This window comes from Eulemur rufifrons, chromosome 25 (assembly GCF_041146395.1).
Source record: "Eulemur rufifrons isolate Redbay chromosome 25, OSU_ERuf_1, whole genome shotgun sequence".
Classification (NCBI taxonomy): domain Eukaryota; kingdom Metazoa; phylum Chordata; class Mammalia; order Primates; family Lemuridae; genus Eulemur; species Eulemur rufifrons.
Window position 1 is genome coordinate 7,157,177 of NC_091007.1, and position 15,183 is coordinate 7,172,359.

Consider the following 15,183-nt stretch of genomic DNA (forward strand, 5'->3'; position numbering starts at 1 on the left):
TGGAAAAATGTTCCTCTGACCCGAGGGCCCACGATTTCCAGCTGGAGGAAAACCAAACTCTCCTCCCTTCTAGGCAGGCTTTTTGCTGGTTGCCAAAAAACCTCGCTCCCCGCGTCCCATCTCTACGTGGGCACTTATCGTCGCTCCTCCACGACGCTGACGCACGGACCCCGTCACGGGGAGCCGGGCGGCCGAGCAGGGGACCCCGGGCCCGGGGCCGCTTCTCAGGACCGCGGCCCGGGCAAGGCCTGGGAAGTGGGGATGCTCCTGAGGCCCCTTTGCAGGCCCCGCGGTCCCCAGGATGTGACCCCTAGTGGGACAGAGCCGCGACGCCCGCGGGCCTCGGCTTGGGGCTGGGGCCGCCCCCCAGGCTGTTTGCGAAAGCAGCAATCTCGAGACCCCCTGTCTGGGAGCTAGCAGTTAGCCTAGTGTGCAATCCCGGAGCGTGGAGAGGTTTGCGGTTTGCAGCCCCGCCCCCGGCCGGGACTTCCGCCCCGCCTCCATGCTAGTTCCTCCTCCCGGCCCCGCCCCCTGGCCCACTTCCCCCCCCCAACACCCCCCCGCGTCCCCTCCTCCCGTTCCATTTAATTGTTGGATTGTCAGCGCCGCACTCCCGCCGGCGGCCGGCAGGGGGCGGAGTTCGAGCTTGGATTTCTCCGCCGGGCGTCCCCCGGGAGGCAATCGCCGAGTGGGGGAGGGGAGGGCGCGGCGCGAGGACGCGGTTCCGTCGGCGGCTGCGCTACTTTTGGTCCCGGCTAGGCTGGGAGGCCGCGGCTGCCGCATCAGAGCTGACGTGGGGACGACGTGGGGCCGCCGCCGGCGCCGGCGCGGGGTTGCTGGGCGGCGGCGCCGCTGCTGAGCGGCGGCCGGGCTGGCGGTCTCCACCTCCTCCCGTCCGTAATCAGTGACGAGGTCCGCTACGTAAACGCCATCGCGGCGGGTAAGTGGCGCGCCGGCCCCGGACCCAGAGACCTAGGAGCCGGCGACGCGACGTGGGAGGCGGAGGCAGGAGGCGGAGCGGAGCCGGGGGCGGCGGGCCGGGGCCGGGGGTGGCGGGTCCCCGGGGCCGGAGGGCCAGCGGCCCCCGGATGCGGCCCGCCGGCCCCCGAGGCCGCCGCCGGCCCCCGGGCCTCTCCCGGGCGCAGCGGCGGCCGCTCACCTCGTCCTGCGGCTTCGTTTAATCCGTAGCCCCTGAGCGCCGAGCGGGCTCTGCGCCCCCCAGACCCTCCCTGCCTCCCTTTGAACCTGGTTCGCGCTGGAAAAGCCTTAACCTGAGAAAGCCCTCCTGCCCCGACGATTACCGTTCTAACTCTCTGAAAAGAAAAAGGAAACCCGGAGTAAGGACGTTGGTTTTATGTACCGCAGCCGACGACTGATAGCACCTCTGTCCCAGTTTTCTGTACGCAGTTTAGCTGTGAATTAACATAACCCGTTTCTTCTCCGGCGTGGCAGTCGGAGGGGACATCGCTGTTGAGTCATTTTAGTCCCCAGACACGATAGATGTGATGAGATAGAATGCAAAGACTTTTATAAAGCCTGCGAAGAAGACGCAAATCCGTGACAGCTGATAGGAACCGCAGTTTCTCTTACTGTTTACTTTTGGTTTTTGCCTTTTTAGCGTCGTCTGGTAAGGTTCCTGGAACCTGCTGAATAGGGAATAAACACATCCTTCAACATAGCTCTTCACCCTCTTGTCTGTTACTTGTCTGTCGCATCCCTAAGTTTGAAATCACTTAGGCGTTTCCTGCACGCTGCGCAGTAAAGCAGCTATCAGTTGATCAGTTTGTTGTCAAATTTTCAGAAATTTTGATTGACAGGACCAGACAATTTCAGTCTCACTAAGACTGAAAGAGCCCCTTTTTACAGTGCGGCTAGCGTAGGGGACTAAGTGTCTTCCTTTTCTGCCTAATTTGCCCTGCGGATGGGAGTGCAATCACCTTGTCTTGAAACAAACAAAAACCTAGATGCACAGTGAAAGAGGTCCAGTATGAACATTGTATTAGGTTACATTAATAATCCACATTGTCTTTTTTCTTTTTTCATTGGGGACCACATTTTTCTCCTAATCTCGATCCGCTTTTTGGATAACAAACTTGTTTCCCTTCCTAAGTCATTAAGTAGTCTTTAACTCTTTGAACGGGAAGGAAATTTTCTTTTTCCAGAGGAGGACAAATTGAAAACAGTGTTTTGGCCAATAAATGCTAAGTATCAAAACTGACGTTTAAAGAACTACTGATTGATGCAAACACAACTAATTTAAAGATACATTGAAACGGTTTCCATCCTGGATGCAGTAAACACTTAAAACATTGTCAATAAGAAGTGTAGTTGATTACACAGTTTTGATGAGTCTGTAAATAGATCACTGTTACAAATCCTTTCCCAGCTACTTAGTGGTGGATATGCAATTATGTTGGTGAATGTGAAGTTGTAATTACACTGATGTTTTGTGTACATGTTTTGGTAAGAGCGTATGAATAAATTTTTATTGAATGTATAAACACAGAGGAGCTTTTTAGTCTTTGTTTTTGCATGGTCCCCAAAAGTTAATGAAATTTGCTTCTACTGATGGATTTTAACAAACTCTAGATTCCACAGGTTAATAGACTGTATTCTAGTTTCCTATGAGGTGAGTCACTCACTGCATGAGTAAAATATGAAGTCTTGTTTAGAATTATGAGCATTTCATGAACAGTAAGGAAGAGTTGCAGATTGTTAACATACATAAGGAGTCTTGATGGAATCTGCACAGTATAGACATATTTCTGATCCTGTTTCTCCCAAGTTGATATTCTCTACAAGTTAGTATTGGGCCAGAAAATTGGGCCAGGTTTATATTGAAGGGAGTAGTCTATTGGAAAGCTTTTAAATGTCCTGTTCCATTTAGATCAATTTCTTAAAACAACAGTGCAAAACTGGACAGCTGAACCATTGAGAGACTTTATTTTTTAGAGCAGTTTTAGAACCATTGATTTTTTTGTTTTTAATTTTTTTTTTGTAGAGATGGGGTCTTGCTCTTGCTCAGGCTGGTCGTGAACTCCTGAGGTCAAGCGATCCTCCCCACTCTGCCGCCGATATTTTGATGTGCAATCAACTAGTCGACAAGGAAATATCAGCCTGAACTGTCTGAATTTTGTTAAGTGCTTCTGGGTTTTTTTGTTTGTTTGTTTGTTTTTTGAGACAGAATCTCACTGTGTTGTCTGGGCTAGAGTGCCATGGCATCAGCCTAGCTCACCAGCAACCTCCAACTCCTGGGCTTAAGTGATCCTCTTGCTTCAGCCTCCCGAGTAGCTGGGACCACAGGCATGTGCCACCATGCCCGGCTAATTTTTTCTATATATATTTTTAGTTGTCCAGCTAATTTCTTTCTGTTTTTTTAGTGGAGACCGGGTGTTGCCCTTGCTCAGGCTGGTCTCAAACTCCTGAGCTCAAATGATCCACCCTCCTCGGCCTCCTGGAGTGCTAGGATTACAGGCGTGAGCCACCGCGACCGGTCCAAGTGCTTCTGTATTATTGAACTGATGGACTCCATATAAAAGTCAGTTTTAAAAGTTATTGTACATTGAATAGCATTTCAATATTATCAATGCAGGAACTTAAAAGTACAGATTTCAGGAAGAATGTATCTCATCCATTACACATGAGACAGAAATGAACATTTTAAATATGTTAATTTCCTTTTAAATAATAAGGTATTTAAAATACTTTTCTCCATAGGAACTACATAATAAAGAGTAAATGCTTTTACTCACGGGCTTTCATTTTCTGATGCTGTATGATATCCAGTGGAGAATAAGGACAAGAAGAAAACCTAAAAATAACAGTGGGAAAGTGGGAATTATCTTGATGTCACTCATGAAAACACCTTAAGCCTTATTGGTATACAGTCATGCACCACATAGTGACATTTCCATCAATGGTGGACCACATGTATGATGGTGGTCCCATGAGATTGTAATGGTCATGAAAAATTCCTATTGCTTAGTGACTTTCTAGCCATATAACATCACAGGGCCATGCATTACCTTTCCTATGTTTATTTATGTCTAGATACACAAATATCACTGTGTTCCAGTTGCCTATGGTATTCAGTAACATGCTGTAGGTTTGTAGCCTAGGTTTGTGGTAGGCTATACCATCTAAGTTTGTGTAACTACACTGCTGTGATGTTCCCACAAAAATGAAATCCCCTGATGACATATTGCTCAGAACATATCCCCATCATTAGGCAATGCGTGACGATAGTTATAGCAAGGTTTAAAAAATAAAATATCTATTTGCACATCTTGTGACTGGCCTTCCTAGGAGTGTTATTGGAAATTACTGGCAAGGTATATGTGAAACAATTTTTATAAGCAGAGGAAATACATAGGCGATGAAGTTACAGGGTATTTTTGCTTAAAGACTGTGTAAATAACTATCTCACTGGTCAGGAAAGATGCTTGCTCTAAGAAAGCCTTATTAGCAACTCTTCCTCATCAGACACTTTTGAAGCCTTCCAGTTCTCCCCAAATGGGAAACATCTTCATGTGTTTTATTATAAACAATAGTATAACCAGGCCAATTAAATGTCAGAATAAAATCCTGTGAAAATTTAAGAGTGGGGCTTGTGATTCCAATATTTTACTTGAGGATTTCACAAAATAAACTCAGTTTCTTCTAAGTTATCTTAGTAAAGCTTTTTTTTTTTAATACAGCAAACTTAAAATTAGGTCATCCTAACTCAGAATGACAAAATGTCAGACAGCTTTGTTCATAATCTCAGACAGCCTTAGTTTTTTTCATTGATAGCACAAAAAAATGATTATTTTTCTTTTGGCTTAGATTTTTTTTTTTTTTTTGGAGACAGAGTCTGGCTCTTTTGCCCTGGCTAGAGTGCTGTGGCGTCAGCCTAGCTCACAGCAACCTCAAACTCCTGGGCTTAAGCTGCGCCACCATGCCCAGCTAATTTTTTCTATATATTTTCAGTTGTCCAGCTAGTTTCTTTCTATTTTTAGTAGAGACGGGGGGGGGGGGGGGGGGGTCTCGCTCTTGCCCAGGCTGGTCTCGAACTCCTGACTTTGAGCAATCCTCCCACCTCGGCCTCCCAGAGTGCTAGAATTATAGGCGTTAGCCACCACGCCCAGCCCTAGAAATGTTTTTAACTGGAATTTATGTCCTAGCACTGATTATGATGAAAACTTCTAGCTATGGAATTGGGGAAACTATATCATGCATAAAGACCCATGTTATTGTATTAATATATGGATGCTTAGAATGCTTTCTTAAAATTACTAGAGGAGTTAAGTTTAATTAGGCATGGTTCTATAATTAGAAAGATACCAGTTTTGTTCAGATATACAAGATAGGACCAACCTGGGTACCAATCTGGGTAAGTAAAATAACATGGAAATTCTTTACTCTGAACTTTAGCTAATTCAAATATCTTACCTACTTTCCCAGATTTACTAACTAGTAGTCAATGCATTTGTACTTAATGTGTGTAGAAAAGTGTTTTGAAATGTACTTAATGTGTAGTTAAGAAGCATGCCATTGAAAAGAAAAACCTTACAGTGAATCTAGTCAAGCAAGTGACTCCCCCCAAGTTTTAAAATTTGGTTTCCCTTCATCAAGGGGTGGTGGTGGTTGAAAGACTGGAAATAGGCCACGATTATTTGAATTTCATTTTTCATTTCCTCCTCAGCAGCTGACTCTTCTTCGGTTCATTGTGAAGTAGCCAAAAGCAGGCAGCAGGTGGGAAATGAATTGAAAAAGAAAGAGATGCTTGACTAGTTAATCCTTTGGAAATTTGAGTGAAGAGTTAAGAGTTCTTAAATAATAACAGGTGTCTCAAGCAATTAAGTTGGAGTAGCCTTAAATCTATATTTGAGAGCCTCCTGATTGTATGTATAATTCATGTTTGAAACATTAAAGACATTATTTACTGGTGTTGGAAATATTTATTTACAAGTATTCCTCCTGGCTACTTCTGTTTTACATAAAAGTGTAAAGATTGTTATTTGAAAGTTATTGTAACTTTGCTTCACAAAGAGTGTGAGCAAGATTTTAAAAGTGACGTCATTTCCTGTTAACTGCTGTACCCATCTCCTTCACCTGAAATACATGATAAATAACCATAGGCTCGTCCCTGTCAATTTCAGATATATGGCTGTTTGGAATTCTCTCTTTTAACTAGGCCCACCTTCTCCCAACATATAAATCAACTTGGTTGAGAAGGACCAGCTTTATAATATCAGCTTTAGAGCCTTCCTTAATTGCTGTTGCTACTTAAATTATAATTAACCTATGCAAATGTACTTTCCCAAAGAACTAAAATCTTGCTTCATCACAGAACCAAAGAAACAGATTGTACTTTTCTGTGTTCTCTTTCTTTTCCTGCTTCCATGAGAGATGCAATGCCTTTTATTCCACATTCTTTTCTTTTTATTTTGGCTATGCTCATGGCACTGTTTTGGAGTGGGGTTTTTCTTTTTCTTTTTTTTTTTTTAAACCTTTCCTGCAGTTTCCATTTTTGGGTTTTTGAAAGTGGAGCAAGAACTTAGTTTGTATTGCAAGTGTCTTATAAAGAAGCCTTCTTTTTATAATATTTCCCTTATATTTTATGGTTCTCTCCAACTGTAATATCTAGTCCAGAGGCAGGATTTTTTAAAAAAATTAAAATTGCCTTTTTTTTTTTGAGACAGAGTCTTGCTCTGTTGCCCTGGCTAGAGTGAGTGCCGTGGTGTCAGCCTAGCTCACAGCAACCTCAAACTCCTGGGCTCAAGCAATCCTGCCTCGGCCTCCCGAGTAGCTGGGACTACAGGCATGTGCCACCATGCCCGGCTAATTTTTTCTATATGTATTTTAGTTGTCCATACAATTTCTTTCTATATATTTTTTAGTAGAGACGGGGGTCTCCGCTCTTGCTCAGGCTGGTCTCGAACTCCTGAGCTCAAACGATCCTACCCCTTCAGCCTCCCAGAGTGCTAGGATTACAGGCGTGAGCCACCTCGCCCAGCCGTAAAATCGCCTTTGTTGTCTTTCCAAAGCATTCGACTTAGTTTTCAGAGGAACAGCTCTCTTTTTAATCATGTAACCTATTTAATCATTTCATCTAATCTACTATTTAACAAAATTCCCAAATTGCAACAGGCATGGTTGGTATAATCAGGTTTGGTGGTAAACACACCTAACTCTTGGTAAACATACATCCCGGTGCTTGGGCACAGGAAAGAACTTCGGCGGGCATTAGCTAAACTGTAGGTTTTACAGAATGAGTGGAGAACTTAGGTTAACGTGGAAAGTTCGTTGGGGAGCTGGAAATTGGTTATGTAAGCTTTTATGTTTTAGCAAAGCTACTCAAGAAGTTTAATTCTAATATAGACCTAATTTTTCCAGAAAACTACATTAAGATATTAATGTAATTAACCACAGCAGAGGAGGTGTTCAAATTTTTCTAGGTATAAATTTATTTTTTCTTCTTTTTCAAAGAATCTTAACAACAATCAAAGTATAAATTTTATACTATCTTTAATCAGTATAATTTACTTATTTTTTATGTTAGCATTTTGCAACATTTGCTCTATTATCTTTTTAACATACAGTCCGTGTTCGGATTTCACCATTTGTCCTCAAAATGTCCTTTGTAGAATAATCAACATATTTTAAATATCATCTATATAGAAAGCTGTATATTGAAGGATGCTGATAGCAATGAAATTAATTGCAGCTGTTATACCAGAAGGTGAATAGAGCAACAGACTGGTGAAAAGCAACATGAATGCCAAATATTATTTTTGCGCTCAAACCTAATAGGCTATAGAAAGTTTTTGTTAGTATGGTAGATGACCTTCCTCCAAATGTGGCACAGAAATTCATATCCAGGCAAAATAATTTTTGAACTCATTTCTTCTCACTTAGTGTAAGCTATTATTTGCCTTTAATAAACCAGTCTAAAATATGCCTTCCGGCTCTAAAAGATAAAGCTTAAGAGTCCCTTGGCAGATAGGACTTTTAAATTATTTTCGTAGAAAATTGGTAGTATACAGGGCATTACATCAGTATCCTTTGTGAATTTAGGTATAAGGAGATACGGTAACCTCAGACTGTATCACGAAACATGATAATTCAAGCGTTATGTTTTAGGCTAAATAGAATATTTTCATAGTGTATTAAGCCCATCATAAGAACATAATAAGGACATTTGAGCTTTTAACCATTCAGGTGTTTGTGCACGTCGGGGTGGGGGTGCTAGATTCAGCCCTGGGCTTCCCATTAAAGCGGATTTGGGATGAGATCAATAGTATAGAAAGCAATTGAGTTTTTCAAATTATGCATAGTTCATGCTGTAGTAAACTGGGACCCCTGCTTTAAATAATCCACACAATGTAATTTTGAACCTGGGAAATTGATTAATAAAACAGGAGGGCATACCTTAAAATCTGAATGCTTTTACAACAAACTATTAAACCTCTACCAAGTACCTCAAATTAGAAACTTAGAATTTAGGATATTTATCCCTAAGGCAAGGGGAACCATGGGAGGATTCTTTTTTTTTTTTTTTTGCAGAATATTAAGGGGGTACAGATGTTTTGGTTACATAAATTGCTTTTGTACCCTTTGAATCAAAATGTGCCCATCCCCCAGATGGTGTGCACCGTACTGGTTAGGTGTGAATTTGCCCTCCCCCCCTCCTCCCCACTCCCACCTGCTTGATTTCCAATGAATGTTATTTCCATATATGCGGAAATAACATGTTTGGATTTGCATTTCATATAGAGTGCTGTGATCTAGTAGAGTGGATTACAAGAGGCTGAGCTGAGGTTTGAGCGAGGTAAAGTCATGACAGGGAGAGACTCTTACTGCTTTAATTGTGTCAAGAGATGATCAGAGTCAACCCTGTGGCAGTGAGGATGGAGTGAATAGAGCAGAATGGAGAGAGATTTAGGAGGTAGAATTGTTGGGGCTGAGTAAGCCAGTGTTCCCAGCCTATGTTCCAAGCACAGTTAGACGTTTTGCGTTCATTCCTGCACTTCTTCCTCACAACATGATCAGTGTCATCTCCATGGACAGGAAAGAATGCTTGGAGAAATTAAATAGTTGAGGTCGCACAGCTAGCAAGTGATAGAACTCAAGTTCACACCCAGATCAGCCACTGATGCCAACGCTCCTCACACCACACCACTACTATGCTATTACTATTAGACCACGTTGCCACTTCAGATATTGGGGACCAGGGAAGTGGGGAATGTGGCCCAGACAGGGTGGCTCAGTCAATGCTGGCGTCGGTCCCTGAGATAAGAGAACAGCAAGAGGAGAGCTGCAAAGTAGGGGAGGTTTAGTTTAGTCTAGCTTTGAACATTTTGGGTTTCAGGATCTGTGAGCAGACCATTAAGAAACATCTGGTAGGCAGATACATACATGCAGGTTTAGAGCTCAGGAGCAAGGTGTAGGCTGGAGATGAAATTTGAGGCTCATCAAATAAGGATGAAGTAGCCCAGGGAGAATGTGTGGAGGAGATTGTCCTGACCTGGGGAATACCAACCAACCTTTATTAAATACTGGGCCAAAGAAGACAGAACAAAGGGCTAGACAATTTGGAAGAAAAGCATGAAAGTGATGTCAAAGAATTCGAGGAGGACAGAATTTCCGGGGGAGTAGGAAATGCTGTAGGGGTAAGATGGGGACTGAAAAGCATCGATGCTTGGCAGTCAATCATCGATGACTTCTTGAGAGAGGAGCTGGAATGAAATCATTTTCTGATAATTCTGAGTCAGGCGCAAGTTTACCTTCGTCATTCTGGTTTGAGACTAGTTTTTCTCTTGACATCTTGCGGCCGTGGTGGCAGGAAGCTGGTGCAATGCTGGTGGTGCCTCTGGGAAGAGGAAGTGAGTGGCTGTCCCTGGACTTCACTGAATATCTTTTTCCCCTTTTAAAAGTTTGAACCATACGAATGTATTATGTTACTTATTCAACAAGGGAAGCTAAAACTATTTCCAAGAGAAATGTAAACACGAGCAGGTATTTCTGTGCTACGGTGCTGTGATCCTCAGTGTTTACACATCTGTCCCCCTCTTTAGAGTGCAGGCTGCTGGGGAGCAATGCTTCCCTCTGTGTCCCAGCGCCTACACGGGGCGCAGGTCACTGCTTAATAAGTAAGTGGTCCCTGCACTCCTGGTCTTACAGTTTCTAAGGCACATAAATGTCCCTATGTAAAATACTAGCATGGTAGATCACAGAATAAGATTTGATCACAGGGAATGGCACCACCCTTGTGCTTTGCTCACATAGCCTGGTTCAAGTGTCCTACCATCTTTCATCCCTGTGCTGGGGACAGATGGCAGCAGCAGTAACCATTGCCTTGGTGCACTTAGTGAAGTGTGGCAAACCTGCCTGATGTCTGCAGTTTCAAAATTGACTGGGATGGTATGAAACCATTTTAGAGGAGACACCGAATAGGAGGGGACCTTGACCGAGGCGTGTCTGTGGCCGAGCACCACTGTTGCTGGCACAGACGCCTAGAAGGTTCTTAGAAATGGGCTCGATTGTTCTTTCCAGCTCTAAAATAAATTAAGGACTCTCAGATATTCTTTAATTTTTTTTTTCTTTGCCAATTTTACCTCATGCTGCATGTCAAATATATATTTTAAAAAGATACTAGTAAAAAAGGGAGTTTAATTGCTACAGCATCTAAACCAACTTTTTAAATGGATTGAACACTATGAGAAAGAGGTTTTGAATAAACTGCTGATGTTTTGTTTGGAGTTAAAATTCTTGACAAAACCCAAGTTGGAATGTATTGTAAATGAAAGATGGTTGAAAATTTTGTTGCAATGGAGTGAAATTTAAGAAAGTGATAAATTCATTAAGTTTATTAGATGATCATTATCTTTAAAAAATAGGACTGATACCTATGAGTAATACTTAGTGTGTAGTAGATGATTTAGACAGCACTGCTTTCTCTTCAGTAGAAAATAATCTGAGAAATAGTGCATTATGTAAGTTTTGTGAAGTGTTTTTCTCTAGGAAGATAAGAAGAATACAGAAGTAAGATTTTTAAAAAATCAATACAGAGTTGTTTTTTTTTTTTTAGCTTTCTAGTCTTTTCAGTTTTATAGAAAATTAAAATATTCTTCCTAGCCTAGTTTTGAGAGGTTTTAATTTTTTTTACATAAAATGTTATGATCTCCCAATTCAACATTATACTTTTACTGCAGGATAAATAAAGAAGAAAACGGGAAAGGAGCAAAGCATTGATTACAAATGTCTTAATAATGAGCAAATGTGGCAGGAAAAAATATATTAAGACAAATCTAAGGTAGGTAGATAAATGTTTTTCTGTTCTTTTGAAAGTTCTACTTAAAGTTAAAATGATGAATGAATTGATGTATATATGTACACACGCATATATATGTGTATGTGTGTCTTTAATAATGTGTACTCACAGTTTTCAGCCATTCAGTTAAGGCATTCGGCTTCCACCCTGTACTCTGCCAGGCACTGCAGGGGATGTGTGGATATCCACATCTGGCTTATGCCAAGAGCTGGCCTTTGCAGTTAGATAGAAGATCATCTATAAGGATGTAGGCACTTCAGTGGAATTGTAGAATTAGAGGAGTCCCCAGAGTTTTATTCTTCCTCTTGGCCTTTAGGCTATACTTTACCTAACTTTATAAAACAGAAGAAAATCTCTATCAACATTTTACAGAAATCCAAACAGAATTTTTCACGTTTTCTTTTGGTTACTTTCAGAGACATTCTGTTTCATCAGTTGGCTCTAGCCCTAAAGAGAAAATACATTTTCTACGACATTTTTTGTAAAGCTATTTAAAAATAGAGAAGTGAAACATGGTTTATAATTTTTCCTTTTCCAAGTGGATTCTATTTTTAGAAGAGGTAAAAAAAAATGTTGCAAGGGTAATAAAATTGCCCTGCGGTGTACTTTGTCTTTGCAAATTTGGATACAACTTAGATTGTATGAGTTTATTAGTCAATTGAACACTTTAATTATAATTAAGAAACTGCCTTTGTCTTATTTTCTGTTAAATATTTTTGGCCTGTATTTCCTTTTCCCTTTTTTGCTCCTGACTTATCTTTACGACTTTCCTAGGTACTCATAACAGCATTCCTTTAAAATGTTTCCTTTTTCCTCTCATTTATCCTCCTGCTTATATATATGTTCCTGGTTTATGGTATGCCTAAATAGTGATTAATCGTCTTGGTTTCTATACTTGTAATAAATATTTTTTATGAATATATTCCTTTGTGTTCATTTCTCAAAAGTATCTTATAGGTTGTCTGCCTATTGTTTATATTGGACTGTGCAAATAGTACTGTACGATAGTATAATATTTTGGGGAGTTATTATAGTAGATGCAGATGTTTCATTATAGTCCTAGAAAGTAACAGAATAAGTCCTAGAAAATAACAGAAAAAAGTAGTCCATCCCAGAAGTCTTTCAAAATTGTTTTAATGGAAGTTCCTATTTTTTTTTTAAAAAAACAATTAACTAGCATTCTATTAAATTGAATCCTAATATATTCAGAACAGGTTGGGATAATATTTTCTTTTCTATCAAAGAAGAAAAAGGCTTGCTAAATAACGTAAAGGAGATTTCAAAAGAAATATTTAACCTCAAGAGAAAAGAATATTGCTACTGCTCTTAGTCATTTATAAGTTTAAGCATCCCCACTTTAGCAAATTCTTACCTGTTCTTTAGAATTGTGGAACCAAATATTTGCTAGTATTTTGCTTGCTGTTAATTTATAGTGCTTAATGGGTTTGTTTGTTTTAGTTTTTTACTGTTTTATGTTTTTATTTTAAAATGTTCTGTAATTCATAATTGCTAATTAGTCCTTTTCCCCTCTAATAAAGATTATTATTTAAGATTAAAGTACTACATAATTAATTAATTTAAAGACTATTAGTTTTAGTACAGCTATGTTTAATATTTGGCTGTTATAAAAAGTGAGATTTTGGGGAAATACATTCTACGATACATCTCTTCAATTTTAGTGTATTTAGCTATAAAATACATAGTGAACAATGCAGGATTATGGACTCTTACACTTGATAAATTCTATCTGGAGCAGCTGAGGCTGATTTATAGCTGTAAATATTGTATGTACATCATTTATAGCTGATTTCTAGATCCTATTACTACCTTTTCTGCTGAGATATTGCTTAAAATTGCCTTGTACAGTGCATGATCCATGTTGAACACTTAGATGTTAGTTGAATTTTTTGTCCTGGGTCCTGCGCCAGCATTAGGTTTTTAGTAGGTTTAGGAAGTTGTGCTGGAGAGCAGTTGGATATAGATCAGCAGAAGAAACTTGCTTAAAAATGATAGGGTGTATAATTTAAACTGCTAATGTTGAGCTTACTTTTCTGTAGGTGATTTTTACCTTCAAATAAACTAATTTTAGTATCAAACTTGTACAGAATGACACGTACTGAGCACCATACTCAGTACTCTGGCAGGATACAAATGGGATGAAATTAGGGTCCATACATAGAGTGTGAAAGACAAAGCATATCTCAACGAGACTGTGACCACAGTTGCAGCATATTGAAAAACACATTATTGTAAAATGTTCTCTGTGTAATCCTAGCACTCTGGGAGGCTGAGGCAGGAGGATCGCTCGAGGTCAGGAGTTCAAGACCAGCCTGAGCAAGAGCGAGACCCCGTCTCTACTAAAAATAGAAAGAAATGATCTGGACAGCTAAAAATATATAGAGAAAAAAATTAGCCGGGCATTGTGACACATGCCTGTAGTCCCAGCTACTTGGGAGGCTGAGACAGAAGGATTGCTTGAGCCCAGGAGTTTGAGGTTGCTGTGAGCTAGGCTGATGCCACAGCACTCTATCCAGGGCAAAAGAGCAAGACTCTGTCTCCAAAAAATAAAAATAAAAATAAAATGTTCTCTGAACTGGCATACTCAGGGCTGCCTGGGGAATGAACCCTGGAGTTACAGACTCAAGACCACTTTTCCATCCCCTACCTCTATAGGGGAGGACCTAATAGGTCATGCTACCTATTACGCCCCCTGTAGAGAGTCACTTAATCACTCGGAACCTTATTTTTATCACCATAGTAACATTTGACAGTCTACCAGAATAACTGATTAGTTGGTTTATCTAACGGTTATGGTAGATACTGTACTGGGCACTGGGAATACTTAGAAATCTAAGATGTGCTCTCCCCCGTCCCCCAAGTTGCTCACACTGGTTAGTACCATGTGAACAGATGCATTATATGCTCGGCCAGTGCTGGAATGGAGGTACTGCATAAAATGCTTTGGGAATGCAAAAGAGAATAACTAATTCTGCCCAAGGCTATCAGAATAGGCTTTTAAAAGCTATTCCTAATCTGGTTCCATGCAACCTTTCCAGCCCTGCTTCTGTTAGTCCTACCCTGTCTCCTCTCCACTGCAGCTAATTAGGCTTCCCATCTCTACTCCAGTCAACTGTTCCGTTACCCAAACACACTCTTTACTTTCCTTCTTCTCATAGTTCACCTTTCCTTTTCTACCTGCCGAAATGCTACTCATCCTTCAATATGCAACTCACCTGGCCCCATCCTCGGGCAGACTTACTCATTCCCTCCTGTGTTTTCCAGAGCATTTCATGTATAACATACTTCACACAATTTAGGAAGTTACTTTACTTGTGTTCATTACTATCAATAAACTGTTTCCAAATTTTTAATATGTATTAGAATCACTTAGATATAAAAATTAGATCCTCCAGAAAGTTTGATTCGGTAGGTTTGGGGTTGAGTCTGGGAATCTGCATTTTTTAAAAACAAATACTTTAGTTAATTCTCATACAGGTTGTCCAAGGACTGTAGTTCAAGAAATCAAGGACCATCTAGTTAATGGATTCCTTCAGAGCAAGGGCCATGACTTACTCACTTTTGTATTTTCAGGGCCTGTCATATAGATGATGCTAAATGAATGTTTCTAAAATACAAAGAGTTTATTGGCTAAGGCTTTTCAGCATGTAATTTTTGAGTTGAGACTCAAGTTGTTAGCAGAAGCTTAAGAGAGCTTTTAACAAAGGTATAAAAAAATTCCAAGATTGTTTCCAAAGTACTCTGCTAGGGCTTGCTTTGTAGGAAAGGGGTTTGTTGGTGGTCATATACTTTTGGAAAATGCTACCTGTTGGATCTGCACCTTCCACCTTTCTCAAGACACACATATTCAA

At 40.7% G+C, this 15,183-nt stretch overlaps 1 protein-coding gene across 18 annotated transcripts in view; it reads left to right on the top strand.

Moving 5' to 3' along the window:
• The first annotated feature begins 587 nt into the window (after positions 1-587).
• Positions 588-15,183, top strand: part of CREM (cAMP responsive element modulator) — a 62,566-nt gene continuing 47,970 nt past the window's right edge. For 8 of the 18 annotated variants that reach the window (XM_069458936.1, XM_069458941.1, XM_069458942.1 and 5 more), the window contains exon 1: positions 588-940. Coding sequence is in view for 7 of the 18 variants with exons in the window: in XM_069458932.1 (XP_069315033.1) it covers positions 11,253-11,296 (44 nt within the window). In the remaining 11 variants the exon portion in view is untranslated. Of the gene's footprint in view, positions 941-11,195; positions 11,297-15,183 lie in introns of all 18 variants that reach the window. The other 10 variants (XM_069458932.1, XM_069458940.1, XM_069458945.1 and 7 more) reach the window with 4 other exon arrangements.